General features: G+C 39.3%; 1 protein-coding gene across 8 annotated transcripts in view; it reads left to right on the top strand.

The window, feature by feature from the left end:
* Nucleotides 1-26638, top strand: part of anxa3a (annexin A3a) — a 78527-nt gene that overhangs the window by 31210 nt on the left and 20679 nt on the right. For 5 of the 8 annotated variants that reach the window (XM_059988722.1, XM_059988724.1, XM_059988726.1 and 2 more), the window contains exons 3-9: nucleotides 1304-1426; nucleotides 9857-9944; nucleotides 10944-11038; nucleotides 15329-15442; nucleotides 20731-20821; nucleotides 24694-24773; nucleotides 25413-25472. In XM_059988722.1, the coding sequence (XP_059844705.1) occupies nucleotides 1304-1426; nucleotides 9857-9944; nucleotides 10944-11038; nucleotides 15329-15442; nucleotides 20731-20821; nucleotides 24694-24773; nucleotides 25413-25472 (651 nt within the window). The remainder of the gene's footprint in view (nucleotides 1-1303; nucleotides 1427-9856; nucleotides 9945-10943; nucleotides 11039-15328; nucleotides 15443-20730; nucleotides 20822-24693; nucleotides 24774-25412; nucleotides 25473-26638) is intronic. The other 3 variants (XM_059988727.1, XM_059988728.1, XM_059988721.1) reach the window with 1 other exon arrangement.

The following is a 26638-nucleotide window of genomic DNA, read 5'->3' as shown; positions in this document are numbered from 1 at the left end:
GTAACCTTAAGAAAATCTATGTATTTGCTTGGATCAGTGAGCCAGTGACTGAAGGGTACATATTTAAAATTGCCAACCAAAGTGTGAAAGGAGTCTGGGATTTTTCTATTTACAGGATTAAACAGTGGCAATAACAACTTGAAAAGGGAAAATTTAAAAGTTTTATAACAGAAGGTGCTGAGAGGCGGAACGTGGTTTCATATAACACTTTTTAATGGTAATTGGGCAAGTGATTTATTTTGCTGTATGATACTATAATTCTGCTTAATAATAAAAAACATTCAAATTTTAGCTTGGCTAAATTTAGGGGATGTTTCTGCGATACATGAAATTACAGGAATGTAAATGCACTTTAGGAAAGTGAGTTATTATGTGGCATATGCATTCTTCATCATACTTGGATGAGGGAAGGGACTCAGTTACATATTAAACGAAAGTCATTACCATGAAGACGTTTTTTAAGAGAACATAGACCCCACTTTCATGATTATATTCTCTCATACTGAGAGATTATCATTGTCATTATGTGTTACTGCCCTTTATTTAGATCATGTAAAAGAATTACACGTCATTCCTATGTTCATTGTTTGAATTTGTACATTTTTCTGGCTGAAAAATGTATCTTGTATTTATTATTTTTTTACCTACTGAATAATTATAGCTACAGGGAGTATTAGTACAATTTGCATGTTAGAGGTTCATATTGTGATCTATTTACAATGCTGCTTCATTGTGGTGCTGACTGACACAAATTGGGATGTATGACATTGTAAAGTTATTGGTTTAATAGAAGATGAAATCTTTGTTTCCTTTTTCTTCTTCATTTCCACAAAAGTTGATCTCTCTAACATACGAAAAAAAGAGTATGCAGGATTAGAGAGTGAAATAGTAGTGAAGTGTATGTGGTAGATCATGGAAAATGGGTCTGGTCCCACACAGTTTATTGTGTTTGCCAGCACAGTGTTGTTAATTCAGAGACCTCCGCTAATATACCTGATGTGTCCAGAAAAATAAGAGTGGCAGGTTCATTACAACTTCCTAGCATCCCTTTCAAGTTACTTAACAATCCTGACTTATAAATTTGTCCCTATTATTCATCATTGCTGGGTTAAGTCCTGTATTAATTTTGCTACTTAACAGTGGGATCATCTTTATCCGCTGGATTGCAGCAGTTTGAAAAGTGAATCCCTGCCACCATCACAAGAACAAGCAGTGACCATGACACCCTCATCCCTTGAATGAAGAAAACAGATAGCCAAAGGTTTTAACACAGATTGTTCTTTTCACTTCTCATTGCTGATAGCCTGCTTGTGGAGGAAGTGAAATCTGGGCACCTCCTGGTGGATATGGCCTTGTTCGCTGTGGTGGTCTCGGTGAGCAATTTCCTCTGGGAGGCGATGTGGTTCCAATGCCTATCAATGCATATGTGAGTGCTTTTTAATATAAAAAGATGCAATTGTTATTACCAGCGTAATAAATTCACTGGGCACCGCTAACAGCAATTTACATGAATCTATTGTTTGATGTCAAATACAGAGCTGTTAGCATCATCTCACATAAGACAACATTTGACTTGTTGCATGTGTTTCGTTTGAAAAGATGGGGTTCTTTCCAAAGGGGTTTGTTAGAACATAGAACATAGAATAGTACAGCACAGTATAGGCCCTTCAATTCATGATGTTGGGACTCCATGATCAATCCAACCCTTCCTTCCTTGTGCAAACAACCTACCTCTGACATCTCCCTCAGGCTTTCCTCCACTCACCTTCAAAATATTAGCCATCGCCTCACTGGGAAAGAGCTGCTGGCTGTCCACTCTACCCAAGCTTCTTATAATCTTCTACAACTCTATCAAGATGCCGCACTTCCTGCTTTACTCCAAAGAGTCCTAGCTCACTCAGCCTTTCCTCATAAGACATGTTCTCTAATCCAGGCAACATCACAGTAAATTTCTTCTGCAACTTCTCTAAAACCTCCACATCTTTCTTCTAATGATGCAAGCAGAACTGAACACGATACTCCAAGTGTGTTTGAACCAGAGTTTTATAGAGCTGAAACATTCCCTCATGGCTCTTAAACTCAATCCTCTAACTAACAAAGGCAAGACACTATCAGTTCATCTGGCAACTTTGTCTTGGGTCTTAAGATCTCTCTGTTCTCACGCTGCTAAGAATCCTGCCATTGAACTTTTACTCTGACTTCAGGTTGGACTTCCAAAAATATATCACTTCACACTTCTACAGATAAAACTTCATCTTCCACTTCTCAATGCCCCATTGTAACCTACAACAACCTTTTACGCTATCAACAACAGCACCAACCTTTGTATCATCTGTAAACCTAATAACCTACTCTTCCACTTGCTCAATGTTCTCTTCACATATTCTATTTCTTGAACGACTGTCAGTGTACCGAAGTATCCTGGATCATAGGGTCCATCTTTCAGCTTTTTGTCAATTTTATATTAAAACCAACTTATTAGAGGAATAAGCAATAGGCTTTGGGATACATCTGCCTGTGGAAGATCCCGGCTTCTGTGTAGCAATCCACCATGTACTGAAATAGTCTACAGTGCATGGTTTAAACATAGAAACATAGAAAATAGGTGCAGGAGTAGGCCATTCATCCCTTCGAGCCTGCACCGCCATTCAGTATGATCATAGCTGATAATCCAACTCAGAACCCTGTACCTGCTTTCTCTCCATACCCCCTGATCCCTTTAGGCACAAGGGCCATATCTAACTTCCTCTTAAATATAGCCAATGAACCGGCCTCAACTGTTTCCTGTGGCAGAGAATTCCCCAGATTCACCACTCCCTGTATGAAGAAGTTTTTCCTCATCTCAGTCCTAAAAGGCTTCCCCTTTATCCCTAAACTGTGACCCCTCGTTCTGGACTTCCCCAACATTAGAAACAATCTTCCTGCATCTAACCTGTCCAATCTCTTTAGAATTTTATACGTTTCAATGAGATCCCCCCTCAATCTCTTCTAAATTCCAGTGAGTATAAGCCTAGTTGATCCAGTCTTTCTTCATATGAAAGTCCTGCCATTCCAGGAATCAATCTGGTGAACCTTCTCTGTACTCCCTCTATGGCAAGAATGTCTTTTCTCAGATTAGGGGACCAAAACTGCACACAATATTCTAGGTGCAGTCTCACCAAGGCCTTGTACAACTGCAGTAGAACCTCCCTGCTCCTGTACTCAAATCCTTTTGCTATGAATGCCAACATACCATTTGCCTTTTTCACCGCCTGCTGTACCTGCATGCCCACCTTCAATGACTGGTGTACAATGACACCCAGGTCTCGTTGCATCTCCCCTTTTCCTAATCAGCCACTGTTCAGATAATAATCTGTTTTCCTGTTCTTGCAACCAAAGTGGATAACCTCACATTTATCCACTTTAAATTGCATCTGCCATGAATTTTCCCACTCACCTAACCTATCCAAGTCACCCTGCATCCTCCTCACAGCTAACACAGTTTTTCTACATATAAAAACTGGACCATATCTTCAGTTAAGGCGTTTAGGTAAAATTCTGTGAATCTTTGAGAATTAGGTAATGTTGCAGCTATATAGGACCCTGCTCAGACCCCACTTGGAGTACTGTGCTCAGTTCTGGTTGCCTCACTACAGGAAGGATGTGGAAACCATAGAAAGGGTGCAGAGGAGATTTACAAGGATGTTGCCTGGATTGGGGAGCATGCCTTATGAAAATAGGTTGATTGAATTCAGCCGTTTCTACTTGGAACGACGAAGGATGAGAGGTGACCTGATAGAAGTGTTCAAGATAATGAGAGGCATTGATTGTGTGGGTAGTCAGAGGCTTTTCCCCATGGCTGAAATGGTTAGCGTGAAGGGGTATGGTTTTAAGGTGCTTAGAATCAGGTACAGAGAAGATATCAGTGCTAAGAGAGTGGTGAGTGCGTGGAATGGGCTGCCGGCGATGGCGGTGGAGGTGGAAATGATAGGGCCTTTTAAGAGACTCCTGGATGGCTACATGGAGCTTAGAAAAGTAGAGGGCTAATGGTAAGGCCTAAGTAGTTCTAAGGTAGGGACATGTTTCGGTACCGCTTTCTGGGCCAAAGGGCCTGTAATGTGCTGTAGGTTTTCAATGTTTTCATGTATAAAGTACAGAATACTAATTGAGCTATTGAGCTGAATTTTCATGTGTTCAGGGTACTGGTGTGGGAGTGGAATTTGAGTAGTTGTGGTGGGGGGGGGGGATGGGGTGGAGTAGTGCAGAGATGAAAACAAAAAAAACCTACAGCAGATCACTACAACTTGCTGTTCTGAGGAGGAAGGATGTTGATTTTAATATGCTAATTATTTAATTGCAGTGTTTAATTGCAAATGTGTTTCTAACAGCTGTCACTTGTAGCCGTTTTTTCTGCTCGCTTCTGTGAAAGACATCCTTACTTGCACTTCCACTGGCTGATTGCATGGAAAGGTCTGAAGATTTGTCCTCGTGTTAGGATACTCATGTAATCCGTGAAGTCAGCATGGCTCTGCTTCTTTGAATTCAGCTGAAGATGAAGATTATTGAGAGTACCATACCAGAAGGCACAGTACTATTCCTAGGTTCGCACGACAAAGGTTAGTGCAGGAATAGATCTGCAGTGTCCATGGAAGAGGAGGAGAGCGAGCAGGTGGCCAGATCCAGCACGTGGGATTGGTGACCAAAGCATGCATTTCCTTAATGTCCCAAAATATTAGTGAGTAAGGAGTTTTGGTCTCACTTGGTTATTGACTGATATTTGCAGCCTCCATGTTGAAGATCTGCAGCAAGAACAATGTCTGGAATGGGCTGCCGGTGATGGTGGTGGAGGCTACGTGCCTCTGGATTCTACCAGGGAATTGCTGCATTTTGTTGATTGGTGGATGACCAGTGCACAACTTGGATAATTGAAGGCTGGGTTACCTATCCAGGCAATCTCGTACATGCTGCAGGAAAGTTGCACAGGTTTTGTGGATCTGGCTGTTTCCAAGGTTCCTTATGGTGCATGTTAATGAATGCCACCGGAGGGGCACGCAGCTGGTCGTATAAAAGTCTTTACTCACCACAAACAAGCTGACAATGTTTGAAGTCACTCCAGATAGTGGCTCCCTGACTCAACATTACATCATATTTTCATATGCTAAAGATCAAAGGTAACAACGGGACAATACTATAGTTGCAATGCATTCGTAATGCTTCCTTTGAATACATGTAATTTTAAAACACCTGGATCTTCACACCAACATTCAAAAAATCCTCATTTGAATCCTAATCACTGCTCACTGAGCTGCATTCATGCACATGCAGACTTCTTAGGTCAAGGGATTCTTGCTAGGTTTGCATTTGACCCCAGTTTGCTTTGTTCTGAGCTGCATTTTAAATTCAGTCTACAATCCACATTCAGGATTGCAGACCGGTTACTGTTGAAATTAATATTTGCTATATTCCATAACTCCAGAATATGACCTAACAGCGCATTTGGAAAATAAGTGTTCATTAAATTCATGTAATTCACTCTCAATGAAGACACTTCAAGAAGTATGAGAAAGATTTCTGGGCAGATCCAATGAGAGCTTTGGCTATAGTCATTCCCTTCACTGGTTTCTCAGAGTTTGATGTAGACTTGGTGCCTGCTACTTGCCTACAAACATTACCGCATTGATGTGGGACTGAAACCTTTGATTGTAGTTATTGTGCAGTGCATAAGTGTATATTCTAGAGTAATGCTTCCATATATGGGAATCTGCAAGGGGACATTGTTTTGTGGATCCATAATTGGCTTGCCCACAGAAGGCAATGAGTGGTTGTAGATGGTTTGTATTCTGCGCGGAGGATGGTGACCACTGGTGTTCAACAGAGATCTGTTCTGCGACCCCCTACTCTTTGTGATTTTTATAAATGACCTGGATGACGAAGTGGAGGGATGGGTTAGTAAGTTTACTGATGACACAAAGGTTGGAGGTGTTGTGGATGGTCTGCAGGGTTGTCAGAGGTTACAGTGTGATATTGACAGGATGTAGGACTGGGCTGAGAAGTGGCAGATGGAGTTCAACCCAGGTAAGTGTGAGGTGGTTCATTTTGGTAGGTCAAATATAATGGCAGAATATAGCATTAGTGGTAAGGCTCTTGGCAGTGTGGAGGATCAGAGGGATCCTGGGCTCTGTGTCCATAGGAAAATCAAAGCTTCTCTGCAGGTTGACAGTGTGTTAAGAAGGCTTATGGTGTTGTGGCAGCAGCAATTACCAGCCACACCATCAACCGGGCATATTAAAGTGTCCTGCAGCTGACCATTCTCCTGATAATCTGGCAATCAACTGAGCTTCTTCTTCTTCTTCTATTTCCAGCAGTTTAGACGCATCTAGGCATATTACTGCCCTCCACAGGATGTACAATCAATTACAGAATTTCAAGAAACTTAAGTTCTCATATATAAACTAGTCACACATAGAAACAGAATAATAAACTTTTCAATCAGATGGTGGTTCTCATGGTGGCCAAACAAAGATTTAATAGAAAAACAAAATACATTTAAGTCAGACAGCCTCTTGAACAACATTCTTCTTTCAATTTTATATCGATTACAACTCAGCAAAACATGCTGAACTGTCTCTGGACAGTTGGGTGTTTTCCTATTATCTTTAAGTAATAGTTTAGCCCACAATGCCCCAGCCTAAGTCTTGTTAAGTTCACCATATCTCTATGATTTAAAGAGTAACAGTCTGAGACCATTTTAACTAGAGGGTGACCATAAAAGAAATGCCTTCCCATAAATTCATTTTTCCAATCTTCTTGCCATTTCTTCTCTATGCCTTTTTTATCCTACTTCTCAATTCTGCTCTACCTTGGGGTATTCTAATTCCTAGTTGCTCGCTCTGTATGGAAGCCTTTGCAACGCCATCCACAATTTCACTTCCCTTCACAGAAACAACTGAGCTGTTGCATTACACCAGCCTAAGTAGATGGGGCTGGATAATTGGATTGTGCCATTCTGCTACTGAGGGGTGTTCTCTGAAGCTTTGTTTATGCCATATCTTTTTAAGGAGAGGAATGTTTTCTCTCCCCTGCAATTTACTATGGACTGGCCGGCATTGAATATAAACCCACAGTCAGGAGATGAGTGGTGTCTCTTGGTTTGAGGAGTATTTATTTTGTTGTTACAGATGAGTTCTGTTTAGCTGATTCAAGTTTGGACTCAAGAACAATTCTGTTGAGTTTGTAAACATTTTGGGTAAATAAAACCCCTATTTTTTTCACCTTTACCTGCTCTCCCAGTTTTATGCTCACCTTGATCCTTCACAGGTGTGTGGGCCTCCATCAACCATGAGATTGAGTTCAAGAGCTGTGAGGTAATGTTACAGCAATATAAGACCTTAGTTAGACCCCACTTGGAGTACTGTGTTCAGTTCTGGTCACCTCACTACAGGAAGGATGTGGATTCTATAGAGAGTGTGCAGAGGAGATCTACAAGGATGTTGCCTGCATTGGAGAGCATAACTTTGAGAATAGGTTGAGTGAACTTGGCCTTTTCTCCTTGGGAGTGATGGAGAATGAGTGGTGACCTAATAGTGGTGTATAAGATGATGAAAGGCATTGATCATGTGGATAGCCAGAGGCTTTTTCCCAGAGCTGAAATGGCTAACACAAGGGCGCATAGGTTGAAGGTGCTTGGAAGTAGGTACAAGGGAGATGTCAGAAGTAGGTTCTTCACCCAGAAAGTGACAGGTGTGTGGGATGCACTGCTGGCGAAGGTGGTGGAGATGGATATGATAGGGTCTTTTAAGAGACATTTAGATAGGTACATGGAGCTTAGAAAAATAGAGGGCTATGCAGTAGGGAAATTCTAGGCAGCTTCTTGAGTAGGTTACATGGTTGGCACAACATTGTGGGCTGAAGGGCCTGCAATGTGCTCTAGATTTCTATGTTCTGTGTTCTATTGTCAGGATTTCATTCTGTCAATTCCTTCTGAACTGCCCTCTGTTCCTAACTCCAAGTTATTTATTCAGATTGTTCCTTTAAATTTGGAAGCTGAAGTCAACTCACAAGTTACCTTCATGTCCGTTTACACTAATTTGGCAGGATGTGACATGGCAAGGTAGGGGTTGGATTAAAACAACATTGTACTACTTCCAGCTTTCCCCCACACTGCCAGATTCTCCTGCTCCCTGTATGTTGTGAAATTAACCTCTAGCCCAGTGTCTCCTCTTCATAACAGTTTAATATACTGCCAAGCAGGAATCTCATTCAACTTAAATAATCTACTGTACAGGCAAACCAATTTCATTGCTTTTTTGAAGCAAACAATATGAAATGTCATAAATCTTAGAATGTAGTGGACAATAGCTGTTAACCTTAAATGCAGAAAGACAGAGCCTATTAAGTAAATTTACCCAACTCCCTTGTGTCCAGAGCAAAATCGTGATCAGATCAAAGAATCAGTGATCATGCTGTTGCCCTATCAATAAGTTTAACATTGTTCAAAAATAGCATCTGACTGACAGCACTTGTTAATAGAATTACATTTCTACTCTGACTGTTTAGGACATTTCATCAGAGTGGAAAACTATGCCATTAATGCGTTCAGACTGATAACTTGAAGTATTACTGTTTTGCCTCCAGCCTAATGCCGAAAGATATTTTTTTCAGGTTTTCCCTGCCCTATGTGTGAACAAGTGACATAAATCTAATATTACAGTTATGATACATGTAATGAATACCACTCCTTATTTGTCTACACTAGCAAAGACCTTAATCATCTTACATCCTCAGTCATACTACCTCTTAAATTTCTGTGCAGGGATAAATAAAAACTTGTCTAGGGAGTATTTCATTGTAATTTAACCCAGTACTATTCTTGTGAACAAATGTAGAGAATGCTGGAATCACATAGAATGTGTGGCAGTATCAGTGGGGAGAGAAACAGAGAAGGTGCTTCACATTAGGAAACCTTCATCAGAGCTGGAAAAGTGAGAACCTTGTTGAGTTGCAGAGAAGGAAATAATTGTGAGAGGTTGCAGATCAAAGTTGTCAAGGTAACAATCACTTTAAAAACCAGCAACTAGAGACAGAAAAGGAACTATTAAGCAATTCAAAACAGAAAAACGAGGAAAGTGGGGGAGAGAAATTAGCCATAAAATATATCCCTATTGATAATTTGCTGATTAGAAAGACATTGTTAACAATGAATTAGTGTCTAGCCCATCAGCTGTGAGTAACCCAGTTTTAAATAACTGAAAAAAACTAAAAATTGCTGGCCCGGCCCGGCCCAGAATGTAAGTGCTATTCATTTTACTGGTGAAGTGCAGGACTCCAGCATTGGTACAGGTCTGAGGAGACTGTGACATGTTGTTTCTGCTGCCAGCTGCTTCTGAGATGCAGTGTTGGACATGGACCTCCAAAGATTTCTCAGCTCCAGATGAGAAATCTGCCCACAGAGGCTGAACTTGATTAAACGTACCACACAAGAAGTGAATTCTTAAATTGCACAGGGATAAGTTGTCACTGGAACTTCTGCCTCCCATTGTGCCGATTCTTTTTTGGACTTTGGGTCCATTATATCGACTAATGTGTTGCTTTGCTGCCTGGGGTATCTTGCTATTCGTGTTAGATATGAATGCTGCTAATAGTTAATATTGTATGATTTGGGCTACTATACTCTTTGCTCACTAATTGGTGTCGATCTCACCATTATTACCAAAGCAGAATCTCCCTAGTTTCACCAAAACCAGATCTATATTTCTTCCAAATAGAGTGTACAGTCATCAAAAGTGCTGCTAAACAATGATGTGTTTGTTAAACGAAACAGCCACCCTGTTAAAGTAACTGTTACACAAATATCCTTTTAATTGTTTCATCAAAATAGGTTGGATCCCGTGGGACCATAAAAGATTGTGCTTGCTTCAATGTTGGCAGGGATGTTAACAGTCTGCGAGGTGCAATAGTAGGATTAGGTAAGCACTGGTTAATTGTGATCTGCATTTTAATGTGACACTGCTACAAGTTCCGCATCAAACTTTTTATTTTGTCAGTATTAATATGGCAGGATTCTTATTAAAAATATAAATATTCCCTTCATAGAGCTTGCTGTTATCACAAACTGAATGATAATTTAAAACATGATGTTATGGATTAAATAGTGAATAGTATAAGGCCTCCCTCAAGATAAATTTTCAAGAAGATTGATCACAAATCTTTAAAATATTTAGAGGGCGAGAAGGTGTAGTGCTCCATCTTTTGAACTTGTTGAGGCAAATACTACAGCTACGTTTGATGGAGAACTAGATAAATGCATTTGATATGCTGAGTAGACAGGGACGGGCTTATATGGAGCATAAAGACTGGCCTGGACATGTAGGTATCAATTAATTATCCATAACAATGATAGACAAAGGATGTATCAAAGCCTACCAGAGATCCAAGAACAGGTGGGAAATTAATTTGTGAGGAATATGCAAAGAGATATAAACAGATCAAATCAGTGGGCAAAACTTTAGCAGATGGTGTAAGTTGTGGAGAAATATAAGATTATCCACTTTGGCAAGCAGAATAGAAAAGCAAAATATTTTTTAAACACTATGAGATGATTAACTGTGTCTTCAACATCAATTATCAATTCAAAATATTGTTTTTATTAATATCAATGGCATGTCTGCTCAGAAGTATATTATTAAAGGAGATGCATTTCATAATTATGAGCAAGACAACCTACAGTTAAATTGTGGAGTTCGACTGCATTACATGTGTCACATGAAGGAAGACGGCACTTTTTAAATTTGTAGAGTTTCTCACTAAAATACAAAAATATTTTGTATTGGTGCTACTTATCTTAACTACTTGTTTGTTCCAGATTTTGTTATCCTTTGTTATAGTCCCTTACCTCTTGTCCAAGCATATACACCCAATCACCTGTACTGAGAAGCTGACTTCCATGCTTTTAAATTCAATTTTAGGAACTAATGAACAAGTAATCATTGAAATTCTGACACACAGAAGCAACTGGCAACGCCAGCAGATCTCTAAAGAATATAAGGGAACCTGCGGACGTGTATGTATTAAGATTCAAGCTATTTAGATACACTGTCAATTAATAGTTGTTTTGGATCCACAGGCACACAGTTGGCATGAACATAATGCATGTGAATCAATTGTCATTATAGTTAATGATTGAAGTATTGCATTTGGTCTCAACCAAATAAACGGTAGAATTATTTTCCTTCCCTTGTCTTTATAAGGCCATAAGATTGTAAGCTATAGGAGCAGGATTGGGCCATTTGGCCCATTGAGTCTGCTCCACCATTTCATCAACGCTGATTCATTTTCCCTCTCAGCCCGTCTCTTGCCTTTTCCCTGTAAACCTTCATGCCCCAATTAATAAAGAATCTATCAACTTCTGCCTTAAATATACCCAAAAACTTGGCCTCCACAGCCACCTGTGGCAACAAATTCTTAAGTTTCACCGCTCTCTGGCTAAATAAATTCCTTTTTAAATGGATGTCCCGTACCCTGAAGCAGTGTCCTTTGGTATTAGACTTCCCTACCATAGGAAGCATCCTCTCCACATCCACCCAATTGAGGCTTATGAAGATTCAAGAAGTTTCCTTGTCCCCCATTACTACCTCTCCAGTATAATTTTCCAGTGGTCTGATATCCACTCTCACCTCTCTTATTAGTTATTTTCTATAACATTATCCATCATCTACTGCATGTCAATGACATTGCACTGAGAAGGGTGGGAATATCTTAAGTAATGAAGTAAGAAGACTGTCATAATTTTGCTATCTAGTTATAATTTTTATGGATAATTATCTGATTAATTCTACTTTGAACTTCTTCATAACAGTATAGCCAATTCTGTAAAGAATGTGATTGCAAATCAAACATATTTACTTTTGTTCCACAGAGAAACCATCCAAGCCACTTATTATGTTGTTTAAAAATATATTCCACTCTAACATGAGACAATTATTTTGCACCAAATTTTCTAGTACATATTCTTCTATTTGTTGCCAAAATTTTAATTGATGAAGTAAATGGAAGAAGAAATACAAACATGTCGGGGGGTGGCTAGCAGAAAAGTAAGGGGGCCTTACATTGTCAGGAAATGGAAATAGATTAGTGATGAATCTCGGAATGTCTAAACACATAAACACATTTCCTGGTGCTAAAATAATAACATAATGGAAAAAAAAACCAAATAGGATTAGCGCTAAATGGGCACTAGTGATAAATGCGCGCTCTTGCTAAATTGATGGTAGCATATTGGTTGGCCATTGTACTTCTGCTATTCACTCCAATTGACTTTACTGGCCTATTCATCAATAGAAAAGGTAAGCTACTGCTCTCAAAGTCCTGCCAGAATGTGACGGTGCATTAATTCAAATTAACAAAGGATTTTCAGTTGCATTTATGTTCGACATTTTTATTTGTTTTCATTCAGCATTGGCAACACCAAGTCAAAGTAAATTTATTATCAAAGTACATATATGTTAACATATACAGTACTGCATTGAAATTCATTTCCTTGCAGGAATTTACAGGAAAATAAAGAAATACAATAGAATTTATTAACAGGTATATATAAGCAAACATTGACAAACAACCGATGTGCAAAAGGAGACAAATTGTACAAATAAAAAATAAATAATACTGAGAACATATGAAGTCCTTGTAGGTGAGTCTGCAGGTTGTGGATAAATACAGAGTTGTGGTGAATGATGTTACCTATGCCAGTTCAGGAACCTGATGGTTACTGAGTAGGAACTCTTCCTGAACCGGGTGATGTGAGGCCTAAGGTTCTTGTACCTCCTGTCTGATGGTAGTAGCAAGAAGCAAGTACGGCCTGGATAGTGGGCTCCTTGAAGAGGGATGCTGCTTTCTTGTGGCAGCTTGCCATGTATATGTATTCAATGGTGGGGAGGCTTTTCTTGTGATGATCTATGCTGAATCCACCTTTTCTGTAGACTTTTCCTTCCTTGGGCATTGGTGTTGCCAAACCAGGCCATGATACCAAAGTTTGGATACTCTCCGTTCTGCATCTGTCAAAGTGTTTGGTGACATTCCAAATCTATGCATACTTCTAGGAAAGTAGAGGTGCAGTCTTACCTTCTTTGTGTTGGCACTATATGTTGGACCAGGACAATTTCTCTGATATGATAACAGCAAGGAATGTAAAGTCACTGATACTCTCCACCCCTGATGAGGATACGCTCATGGATCTCTGGTTTCTTCCTCCTGAAGTCAATAATCAGCTCTTTGGTTTTGCTGGCATTGAGTGAGAGGTTATTGATGAGGCAATTCTCAACCAGACTTTCAATCTCCCTCCTATATGTTGATTCATCACCTCCTTTGATTCAGCCTACAACACTAGTGTCATGGCTAGTGGCGCAGTGGCATCAGCGCCAGACTCCAAAGTGAAGGCTCCCGAGTTCGAATCCAAGTCGGGCCACCCTTGACCACACTTTCCATCCGTGCTGGGTTGAGTGTCGAGCTAACCACTCGGCCTTGTAAAAAATACAAGGGTCGCGTCAGGAACGTTCATATCGTGACCCGGTTAATCCAAAAGGAGACCAATCCTGACACCATGTGCCTGACAAGAATGGCTGACTGTCTGGTGCGACATGCTAGTATCATCAGCAAACTTAAATATGGCATTCGAGATTTACTTATCCAAACAATGATAGGCATAAAGCGAGTAGGACAGGGGGCTAAACACACAACCTTGTGATGCACCTGTGCTGATGGTGATTGTGGAGGAGATGTTGTTGCCAATCCAAACTGACTGGGGTCTGGAAGTAAGGAAATCAATGGACAGGGAGGCACTGAAGCCCAAGTTTTGGTTCTTAGTGAAGAGTGTCAAGGGGATAATAGTTTTGAGCGCTGAGCTGTAATCAATGAAGATCATCTTGATTGTTTAAGTGGTTCAGAGCTAAGTGAAGGGACAGATGAAACGGCATCTGCTATTGACCTATTGTGATGGGAGGCAAGTTGGAGCATATCCTGGTCGCTCCTCATGCAGGAATTGATATGCTTCATGACCAGCCTCTTAATGCACTTTAGCACAGTGGATGTAAATACTGCTGGATGGTAGTTATTGAGGCAGGTTACCACATTCTTCAGGGACACATAAAAGCAAGCATAACATTGGGTAAATCCTATGTAAGCAAATATATTTCTGAATAATTTCCAAAGCATCTGATGTTTCAGTAGAACCTTTTAACTTCCAGGTGTGTAGTTATTTGACAGAACAAAGCTATTGTGACTGACAAGCACACAGCAGCTGTGAATTGAAGGTGAACATGCCAGCACGGGCAGTCTCAGCATACTGACACGTGTTAAAACAGAAGTCAAACACTGAACAGAGACTTCAGTGCTCTTATCATGCAATAACAAATCAACTTTTAAAATAATTTGTCACAGGTGTTAGTTAATGAAGAGATCAATGCTGCATTGCTGTCTAGCACTTTTACTCTTTGCTTCTGCATTTACCCGCAACATTAAATTTTAACTGTGGCTTTGTATGTTTTGTCAAATAGGTAAGAGAAGATCACGGAAGAATTAGACACATAGGAAGTTTAGCCTAGAGAGACATGGGCAATGTACTATTCTCAACTATTTGTTTCATTACTGTACATCTGGTCAAGTAGGTAAAAATATTATTGTAGAATTGGGGAGGTAGGAAGTTTAGTGAAGATTGACATAGGCAACCTGTTATCCTCAAATAATGTCACCCATTTATCAACTGATTATTTATTTCATTGGTATACTTTCAGTGACTACATGGAGTTGATTGGTTGTGAAGTGCTTTCAGTGAGTTGAGAATGTGAACACTAGTCTTAAATACATCAGGGAATGTCAGGGCATGTCAAATTCAAGTTTAATTCATTTAACCATACATGAACAGCCAAGGATACAACCAAGAGAAACAGCATTCCTCCAGGGCCAAGGTGCAAAATATAGCACCAACCATATACACAGCACAAGGCACAAATAGTACATGTATGTTAGAGCTTGACATGTAATCACAGAAAAAATATGTAGAGAGCCCAAGTCCTGAGTGACATGACATGATAATGCATGGATGTTATCTACAAGAACAGGCAGTTCTGAGCAGACTGCAGACAAAAAAAAATATGTGCGTGCACACACACAATCCAGCTTGAGTGAACACTGGAGGGCAGCACTGATGGGAGGGGCTGGCCCCCAATACAGCATGGAGATCATAGACCACTGTTGAGGGAAACAGCGCAAGTAGTCGTTGATTCATTAAATTTAAAATGATTGCACAGTTGTGTTTGCATTTTTATTATTGTTTGGCTGATATGCTTTTCTGTTGCAGGAATTGATTGATGATTTAAAAGGCGACCTCTCAGGTGACTTTAAAAATGCGATCATTGCTCTAATGTTGCCACCAGCATTATTTGATGCAAAAGAGCTAAAAAGAGCAATGGAGGTCAGTTTGATTTTCTTTTGTTTTGCATATCATTTAGAAAGCAGATCATCAATTCATCAATTGTATCAAAGCTATTTTTTGACTCTCTCTGCATCGTAATAATATTGTTGCATTAAAGGCTGAAGTTCACATTTGTAAATTCAAAGGTATGCGTTTATCCTTGGTGTGTGACTCTTCCAGTTTGATTTGGTTCAGATAAAGAAGACAAGAACTTTCTCTCAGAACCTAGTTTTGTTCTGGTTAGCGAGGAAACAAAACAGTATTTTGCTTATGGTCACAAACTGCTCCATTTTATTCAGGTGGGCAGTGCGTGAAATTCACAAAGCAGTGTCACAGGCTGGTAGCTCTGTGTCTGAAGGTTCCATATCTGGGGTCAGTGTGACTTTGGTGGTGTGAATGTAGAAGGCCGTGAAGTTCTGAGATTACCTTCCCAGAGGAGCTGAAATAAAGTCAAATGCCTTGGAAATGGGTAGGAGCTGGCATTGCCTGCGTAATGTACTAATCCTGCTCAGGTAAAAGCATACACGTCCTTTGCTCAGTCTCCAATCTTAACCTTTAACCTCCTAAAGACAGTGGAATTCTTCAGTCAATCTTTTGCAGTGCGGCCTGCTTCTAGTCTTAGCTTGCCTGAATTGTAAACGGTAGCAACAATAATGGTAAATGGTAGGAAAAAGAACAAAAATGTAACAAAATGCTCTTTAAATGATTAAAGAGCCAGGTGTTACCAACCCAGATTTCCATGTTGTATGACTTTAATGCTACTAGCAACAGAGTGAGATGGTTAAATTCAGAATATTTAAAGAGTCTGCTCCCAGTTTCTTTCTGGGGAAATAGTTCCTAAAAATACATTGGAAACAGAGAAGGACAGATTAAAATTCATTTGTATTACTTTAGATATTTAATGACATTAGTGCCCTCCAGCAGCCCTAAAATACCAAATTACCCCCAAGTTACCCCTTCCTTTGCTCCATCCATGGGAGTAAGAGAACAAAGTATGTGTGCTGATACATTTTGAACCATTATTGGTGAATGACCTAACTTTGATGTGCACTTTTTTACTCTTATGACTTCCCATTGCATACTTTCAATGTTGTTATTATCCACGCATAAACCAAGTGTTGGAACTGAGAAATTATAGTTTTGTCAATAATTACAGGTGGCAAATCAAGATGAAATAACACATGAATGGTCTTTGAGAAAAATGGTCTGAGTTATGTTATAGTTATTGAAGGATATAGCAAAGATTCTGACCCATTGGACCATCCACTTCACACAGACCAACACACACATTTTATTAAATTAATCCTAGCTGATCCTATTGTATTCTCTCCAGATTCCCTTAAATTTCTTACTTGCTCCCTGAGGTCAATTTACACAAGACAATTAATCTATAAATTCCCAGAGTTTTGGGATGGGAGTGGAAGCTGGAACTCCTGGAAGGAACTCACTCATGGGGAGATCATGTAAACCCCAGAATTCATTCATCGAATTAAGTTATCCCTGAATTTCAACAGAATGAGAAAACCTGCAGATGCTGGAAATCCAAGCAACGTGCACAAAATGCTGGAGGAACCCAGAGAAAGAATATTATATTGGTCTTTTTATTCTTGCTTCAACCCTTTATTTAAGAATATCATGTGAATCTCCGATGCTGCACCAAGATTCAATAGGTTAATTGTCATGGTGGCATAGTGGTTACAATGCTTTATGGTACAGGTGACCCAGGTTCAATTTCCACTTGCGCTTGTAAGGAGTTTGTATATTCTCCCAGTGACTGTGTGGGTTTCAAAGACCTACTGCTTGGTGGGTTACTTGGTCATTTTGAATTGTCCCATGATTGGGCTGGGATAATATTGGGGTTTGCTGGAAGGCTCTATCCCAATGCTGTATTTCAGTAAGTAAATCAATCCCCTTGGACTGAGGCTTGAACCCGAAATTTACTGTCATTATGCACACACCGGCTTTTAAGTTATTTCAACCAAATTAATAGTTTGGAAAGGTCAATGTATAATCCTACTACATATCTACTCAGCTTTGACATTGGGTATCTTATTGCCCACAAATATACTGCTGCTGACTATCCCCAGCTTTATAATGAATCTGTAGGTTTGTTTAAATTCATCTGCTGCCACTTTTATTCCCTTTTGCAGTGTATGCGATAGCGACCCTCAAATAAAGTAAGGCAGGGTGTTTCAATTTTTAAAAATCAAGCCATCATTGGATGCTAGCTCATCAGTGGATGTTGTGTTTGAATTTCTGGGAAGTGCTACAAACATTACTTTCTGTTTCCATCTGTTTTTTCTCATCTTTTTTTCCTGATTTAACATTGAAATCACATTTTTAAAATCACAGTAGTAATAATTCTGTGATTAATTCTGTGAATTAATTCTCCCTCATCAGTCCTACTCATTTCCAGTTTTTCAGATATTGCAGGTTAAGAAGTGTAAATGGGTCAGTACAGTTGTTAGGAACTGAAGGACATGCTTCTATGCTATATGTCGCTCCGACTCCATGATGCTCAAGTTGATGTTGACTACTTTTTATTTTGTACTACTACAAATATTTCTCAACAGTTTTTGCACAGAAAACAAATTGGAGCAGGAGGCTGCAGAAGCAAGGTTATCTGATGGCCGCATTATTGTTCTCAAATGGACAGCAATTGTGTCAATGTTCTGGTGGAGGAAGTGGCTCATCATCAGTCGGCTGAAGGCACAATAACACAACACAGCTGTAGCTAAGAAAGCCAGGCTGTGTCCGCAGTGAAGAGAGCCAAAGCATATACAGAGATGGAAGGAAACAAAATCAGAGACAGATAATATTAAGGTTACATATTTTTGAGTGTGTCTGCATCTGTGAAAGACAGGGGATTAACACGTTATCTGAATATTCAAAGATATCTAAAAGCAAACCAATTAGGCCAGATTTTCCTTTTCCTGGACACACTGTTTTACCCAAGCAGGTCCAGGCTTGGAATAACGAAAGCACAGCATGTACAATAAACTAGGTATGATCCTGGAGTAGCAAACTCAAGGTGGTAGTGTGTGAAAATCATTCCTAGTGATGTTAATTGTGGACTGCTACTAGGTCCAAATACCAGTAAGAGCTAGTAAATAGCAGCCGGTTTAATAATTTTTACTACTCATAGATTGGAACTGGTAGGTATTTCCAAATTCACACTGGACTAGGCCTTCCTTAATTGAGTCCGCTACCTGGACTCACCATTCCTAGACCTAACCCAGCCATATATTCTCCAGATTAAGAGGAACAGATAAGAAGTAACAACAATGTGACACACAAGTATCAAGCAATATATCCTGAGATCTATCTATTCAATTCTTTGGCCTTAATGGTCACATACTTACAGATCATGACTACAACATTTCAATAGTAAACCAACCATCTTCCTTAGGCACCAGTTAATCAAATGACAAGCCTTCCCCAGAGACACCTCCTTACAAACCCTCTCAAGTGAGCAGGCCGTGGGCAGGGTTTAATGCTCAGTCCTGATTGGCTGGATCTGAATTGCCTATTCCTGATTGATAAGTTTGAATTGGCCTTGTTCTGATTGGTCAACTATTTTAGGAATATGTGGTGCCAGACTGGAGCCATCTCTACACTCTTCGAACCTATATTGAGATTCCCCATGAGCTCCATCTCTAGTGATTCCCTAATCTTTCTTGTAGGCGTTCTCTTCCTTGACAAGGATGTAGGCCTCATGAAATCTTGGTCTACATGAGCAAGATAGGCAGTGTTCAGCAATCCCACTTCATTCTGCTCTCAAGTTTTTTAAGACAACCGTATGTTCTGTTATCCTAGTCTTCAATGGCATTCCAGTCTCACCAATATAAAAAAAATTGACCAATTCAAACTAATCAGTCAGTGGTAGGTAATTCAGATCCAGCCAATCAGGATTGAGCATTAAACCTTGCCCATGCCCTGTTCACTCAAGACACAATTTCTCTAGGGGAACTTGTCATTTGACTAGCTTGTGTCTGAGGAAGATGGTTGGGTTTACCTTTGAAATGTTGTAATCAGTATGTGTCTGTTGAGGCCTATGGATAGATTTGATAAGCAGTCATAAAGCCTCTGCAGTCGGTTATATCTTGACACCCCCCATCCTTGGAATCACCCCTTGATCTCTGAAGTCTCTGCTGAGATTTTTGAATAGCTTTTAAATGTTCTAATACTTTAATACATTTGAAATCTATTTAAGTAGAGTTTAATTATTAAGGATATTAAAATTTAAAGCATGAAGAAAATATATATCAGTGATAGGTAAATTATTGGCATAAGAAGATTCTAACAGTTGGCTTAAACTAAATTTAGAAAAACAAGCTAATCTGGGATAATCAATATTAATTCATTCAAGAAAGGTCAGTCTGCTTAACTTCAGTATATGGTTTGTGAAGTTAATGAGGGAAATTGGGGTTAGCAGATTTAAATTATTCAAATTGATTTTACACATAGGGGTTTATTGTTCCACTCTATTCCAATTGATCTCTCTGTTTTTTGCCTCCAACATATATTTGATGAAAGGATGTTGGATGGTTATCTAATTATATCTAGACATAACAGTTGAGGCTGTTTCTGTTTTACAACAGAGGAGAATAGCGGGATTCAATTTGGGTGTAGAAAATTAAGCAAATTAAAGACTAAGAAATATTTCATATTTTCCTTGACAGAGAAGTCAAGAACCAGGAGACTCAGATAGATATAGGTTTGTTGGTAGAGAGATGAAAGTGAAGCTAAGTTTTAAAAAAAGCGCATCTCCAAAATAGTAGAGTTCATCATCCTGGTGACTTGAAAAGCTGTGATTATTCAGCTGCAGGGGTGCAGACCTCAGAAGTGAGTATAATTTAGATAGCCCTTTGGGTGAATTAGCCTTCTTCGTGCCAGAACCTACAATGCTTTTATAATCTTTTTTAACTCTGACAGATATTGTTGATGTATTTTTAATTTTTAATACAAGTTCTGGTTCTCAGTTTTAGTTTTTATTCTAAACATGCACCCTCTTGAAGAAATGTCCTCAACAAACAGACAAACCCTTACAACCACACGCATTTTAGTTTTAGTTATGAAAGCACCTGATTTTCACTGAGTACTTGAATTTCCCCCTACTTTAATCAGGCTTCCAGTCGAGATTACACAGGAGTGGAAGATTCCTCAAGCTTTTGTAAACTTTCTCATCCAGAGAACAGAGAAGTCAGGAAAAAGACACACAAAGTCAAAAACTGATATTACTTCAACTTGATTTCTGTTCTGAAATTTCTTTAATTTAATCTTTTTAGGGTCCTGGCACAAATGAAAATGTGTTGATTGAAATTATTGCTTCAAGAACCAACCAGCAATTAAGAGAAGTAAAGGAAGCATACCAAGAAGGTTGATGGTTTGATGTCTTTGTTATTGCATCTAGCACTTAAAGGGGGTGTACTATTTACAAAGTTCAATGTTCAAATTTGTTTTAGAGCTTTCAATTTTATTTGTGATGTAAGTTAGAAGACAAGCTGGGGTAATAAGAGTTTGCTATGATAGTATGTGCAGATTGTTTAAAGTGTTGCCCAATAACCTATTAATTAAGTTAACACCAGTGTGATAAAATATGTTGTCAGTTTATCACTCTCCTGTAGATTCTCTGCTTGAATTAACAACTTAAATCACTGTTCTATAGAGTTCCAGGATCAGTAAATATATACTAGGGGCTGTCCAATAAATGAGATTATTTAACTCCTCCAGTTTGTTCCAACGCACAAACTGTGTCATGTGCTTTTTCTAGTATTCCTTTTTGATTTATGGTTAACAAAATCAACTCCAATTTGAAACTAACAATAGGGTAGCAGAGTAGTGAAGTTAGTTAATTTGCAGCACCTAGTGTTGTGAGTGTTGGAGTATGCTTGTATTCCCTGTAACTGGTTAGCTTTCCTCTTGGTGCTCTGGTTTCCTCTCACATTCCAAAAATGTAAATTACCCCATAGTTTAGCTTGGTGGTAAAATATATATATATATTTTTTGGTGGCGGGGCTGGGGGTGATAATGTTTGGAATGTGGAGAGGATAGATTAGAGGGAAAGTTTCTGGGAAGTGGGATTGCCCATGAGTACCAACCTTAATTATCTGTATCTTTTGAAGAGCAGATTTATTGATAATTTTAATTGCCTCAGACCTTAGAAGTAAATGAACATTATCTGTTCAGTGGAATTTGGGTATCTCTGTAGTTCTTATGTAGCATTAGCTCTGAATTAAATAAACAAGCAATTTTACTGCTGTAGGAAGAGATGAACAGCAATATTACATCCATATTATGAATGAATATTCATATACAATAAATAAATTGCAATCTATGCAAATCTAATGTTCTCATTTGCCACACTTGGAAGTCTCACTTCCTATTCCTATCAACCACACTTCTCCTTGGGTTCTGTGGTCTTGTTTTGGTACTTCCAGTTCTGCCTGGAGAAAATATAAACTGGATTGATTAAACAGTCAGCTGATATGACCTTTCCAAAGCTGAAGCATTATTTAAAGGTGCTTTAGACAGCTATAATTAAAAATTCTGAATGACGCTCATGATTTCTCATTTTAGCAATGATAACAACAGACAGTCATGTTATTGGTTCAATATGAAAAGTATAATGCTGAGGACTTTCTTGAACTCTCAGGATCAAAAAGGGCCTGAAGAATTGCCCAAATCAGCTGCAACGGTAATAAAGAGCATTTGTCACATGAAGGGAAAGCTCAAGGATAACAACTACAAGTGCAAACCTATAAAATGAATCTAAGTTTTAATAAATTTTGTTCTGAGAAGCTAATGACTTGCAACCAATGATGATTCTGGTGGTTGGATTAAACTAAGCAATTCTTTAACATAGGAAAATTGTAATGAAACAGATTGCTTTCTATCTCAGTGACATTTGCTAGGCTGAACTAGAAATGAGGAGACAGACAGTGGGCATAAATGCATCACTTTCTGACTGGCAATGACTGAGATAAAAACACCAAAGCAGATAAATTCAATTACTCACCTATAGGTAGGAAACACAGTTGTTTCAATGTTAGGTTACTACAAAGGGATTTGACAGATTAAACCAGTAGGTAAACATCGGTGAAATGGAGTTATAGTAAGAGAAACGTGAAGTTCCGTTTGACAGGGGAAAATATTATCAGTTAAACTTTGGGAGCTTGTATGCGGAGATGTGTTAATGTTCCAGTTCATAATTTACTAAAGATGAATATGAAGATAAAAAAGGTAATTAAGGAAGCTAATAAAATTATCATTTATTGCTAAGTGTCATGAATACTACCGTACAGAGGCTATGCTACATTTATGTAGGGCATTAATCAGACCACATTGAAGTATGCTCTTCCTTAAGAAAGGACGTCAATAAATTGGAAGTAGTTCTGAAAATGTTTACTGGACTAATGCCTTGACTGGTGGGTTATATTGTATGGAAAAATCGGGCAACCTATATTTGTACTTTAAGCACATCTATCCCCCCCCCCCCACTGCCCCCCACTCTCTGCTTTCCACAGGGATCGTTACCGACGCAACTCCCTTGTCCATTCGTCCCTCTCCACTGATCTCCCTCCTGGCAGAAATCCTTGCAAGCGGGCAAATTCTACACCTGCTCCTACCCTCTTCCCTCACTACCATTCAGGGCCCCAAACAGTCTTTCCAGATGAGGTGACACTTCACTTGTGAGTCTGTTGGGGTCATATACTGTGTCCGGTACTCTCGGGGTGCCCTCCTGTATATTGGAAAGACCCGATGTAGATTGGGAGGCCGCTTCACCAAGTGCCTATAGTCTGTCAGCCAGAAAAAGCAGGATCTTCCCATTCCCATTCCTCTATGTCAGTTCATGGCCTCCTCTATTGTTGTGATGAGGCCACACTCAGATTGGAAGAACAACACCTTATATTCTGTCTGGGTAGCCTCCAACCTGATGGCATCAACATCGATTTCTTGAACTTCTGGTAATGCACCTTCCCTCTCTCACCTTATCTCCTTGCCTGCCCATCACCTCCCTCTGGTGCTCCTCCCCCTTTTCTTTCTTCCATGGTCTTCTGTCCTCTCCTCTCAGATTCCCCCTTCTCCAGCCCTTTATCTCCTTCACCAATAAATGTCCCAGCTGTTTACTTCACTCATTCCCCTTCCCGGTTTCACCTTTCACCTTGTGTTTCTCCCTCCCCTCCCTCCTCCACCTTCTAACTCTGATTCCACATCTTTTTCTCTCCAGTTTTGATAAAGGGTCTCAGCCCAAAACCTTGACTATACTCTTTTCCATAAACGCTGCCTGGCCTGCTGAGTTCTTCCAGTGTTTTGTGTGCGTTGCTTGGATTTCCAGCATCTGCAGATTTTCGCTTGCCTGTACTGGTGTCTGCTGGGATTCAGAAATTGAGAGGCAACTGACTTGATACGTAAAGGATCTCAGTGGGTCTTGAGAGGAATGATATGCAGAATAAATGTGAAAATTTGGGGTTTGTTTAAAAAAATATGTAGTCTTTGAGTTAAGATGAAGCAACTTCAGGGTTCATTTCCCCAAATTTAGACTTTCTGAGAGGGCACTCAAGCTCTTCCAGAAACTTCCTTCTACACACACTGTGCTTCCTAACAGTACTTGGGCACTCTCCCCTTCCTTTGGAGTCTGTTCTCATCGCTGGCGACACACCCAATAGATGGAAGAGTGGTGTGACAACTGAAGGGCTGCTGCTTGAGGCAGTTGTAAGATAAATTTGATCAGTAATGTCTGGTGTTCTTGAAAATGAGTAACATTGCACAGGAGAGCCGATAGCAAAACTTTTGAATGGACACAACTGAGTTCTGTGAACTGTGATCAGGACAGGGAGGGTGCTGAACTGTTTTAACACATTGGCAACCAATGCCCATGAATTTCAAGTCACCTTTAAGAAGTACAGAAACTCTTTTCACCTGGTAGTCAAGATGGTTCTTACTAGCACGATGTATTTTCTTAAATGAAACCCACATAAAATCCTCCGGCTACTCACATTAGAATGTTATTGCAATCTTTGTTATTGATACAAGTGATCTCTTGCAAATGCAAATAGTTAAGTGACTATTATCCTTAATTGATCCAAAATTTTGACTTTTGATATATTTAATTTAATATTATGATTAGAGTTGTTCGTTTGTAATTTTTGAGTTCATTGAATTCATTTGTTCATATTTCATTTCTGTAATTCTTGTAATGACTGAGAACAAAAGATTCACAACTTACTCCACCAATAATATCTTCCTAGAATATAAAAGTGACTTGGCAAAGGATATTACCGAAGAAACATCCGGAGATTTTAGAAAGGCCTTACTCCTCTTGCTGGAGGTACTGCAGCAAATAATTCTTTCTATGCATGTTTTATCACACAGGGAGCTCTGCCTTACTCCATTTGAAAATGTCTGTATATTTCACCATAAAAATACAATCCATTAGAATGTATAATCATATTATGGATGACTGACTCAAGAAGAAAAGAGATTTTATTTATATAACACTTTAGCATGTCTGCATGATGCTCAAGGTGCATTACTAATTTCAATTGCTTTTGAAGTGCAGCTATTTCAAAGGATTTACTTTCTTGAGGGCATTTCATTTCAGAGCAGATCATACCAGGCCCCACTGAAGGTTGGGATACTTTTGTTTGGATTGTGGGTTGTAATAGTACTTTAGATTCTCAACTAAATTCCTTTAGGTAATTGATTTCCAAAAATTAAAAATCACTAATTCTAAAATATACAGCCAGTGCATCAGAACCTGAAAAAAAATAAAATAGTTATTTCCTCAGGGTTAGAACTTTGATCCAACTTGAAAGATAACCAAATAATTTTCATGGATAAGAGTTTTAGTGGCTGCAGGGAGAACTTGGTTAGTAAGTGTTAAGACAGGAGCAGCTCTTTTTGTACTGAGTGTCATTAAACCACTGTATGTAATATGTAAGCTTTTCATTATTTTGTTTAACACCAGGCTCGAAGGGATGAAAACTGTCAGGGTGTGGATGAAAGACTTTTTAAAACTGATGCAGAGGTATGTTATTGTTCAAATTAGTCTAATTAGTCATCTGGTAAGATGGTGGTGCACTCAGATGCAGCGGCTTCTAAAGAGTCAACCAAAGGGGTTATTGTCTTTCTTAAACTTAATTTTTATAATTGCAAAACGCTGATGGAGATTAAGAACTTCAGGTACTGCATGTCTACCTCACTCATGAGGTATCATTGGCAGAGAAACTGAAGGAGCTGGCTGGACTTGATGCAGACTGAGATGCTGCCTGTGACACGGAGGTGTTGGTGCGTGAAGACGGTGTGCAGTCTAACAGCAAGTGATTGTCCTAGTCACTTCTCTTATGAATGCAAGGCCCTGCTGAGCATTGGTGGTGTGGAATGTTGCAAGCCCACTTTGTTGGTGAACAGCAGGGAGCTGTGTGGCCTCACTTTAGCGAGGTTTAGGCCTCAAGCCACGCGTTTCAACTGTTTATAGCCGCCTGGGGGAGGCGTCGGGTCGAATGCTCCACAGGAGTGGTGTGGCCCAGTATTCATGGTACTGCCCCCATCAGTGTTTGCTCAGCAGAAGACAAGCTGCATTGCGTTCGACAGCAGACTGCTGCAACATTCATGGACTCGAGGACTTGGACTGTATATTTTTTGTGACTGCATTTTACTGCTATCTTGTATTTGCTTGCTATCTTATATACGTTTACAATCTTGTGTGTGCCCAATGTGCTTTGTGCTGTGTGTGACTGTTGGAAGTCTTTTGCACCTTGGCCCCAGAGTAATGCTGCTTCGTTTGACTGCATTCATCGTTATCCATGCATGACATCTAAACTTGAACTTGAATTAGTGGTTGCTAATTAACTGATGCTCCAAGTGTCACTTAAAAACTTTCACCAACTCTTTTGATACACTTTCAACACGAACACATGGGCATTTGATCATTTCCACAACTAGTTCTAAAATTAACTGCGTTATAGACTAGGGGAGGCTTCAGAAAATTCTTGCTACACTTTAACTATGGCCACAATATTGCAAATAAGATATCATTATTATCATAATGTGTCATGTCAAATAACATGTCATACTTTGGAAAATGTCAAATAACAGCTGAACAAAATGTTAAAAAATTGAAGAATGTTGTGGTGCTTCATTCACACTCAGATTTGAATTGAATAATGTAACCGTGCCAAATAATTGGTGAGA

Source organism: Hypanus sabinus, chromosome 14, assembly GCF_030144855.1.
Source record: "Hypanus sabinus isolate sHypSab1 chromosome 14, sHypSab1.hap1, whole genome shotgun sequence".
Lineage (NCBI taxonomy): Eukaryota > Metazoa > Chordata > Chondrichthyes > Myliobatiformes > Dasyatidae > Hypanus > Hypanus sabinus.
The sequence above is the reverse complement of the archived record's forward strand: the minus strand, read 5'-3'. Positions and strand labels throughout refer to the sequence as shown.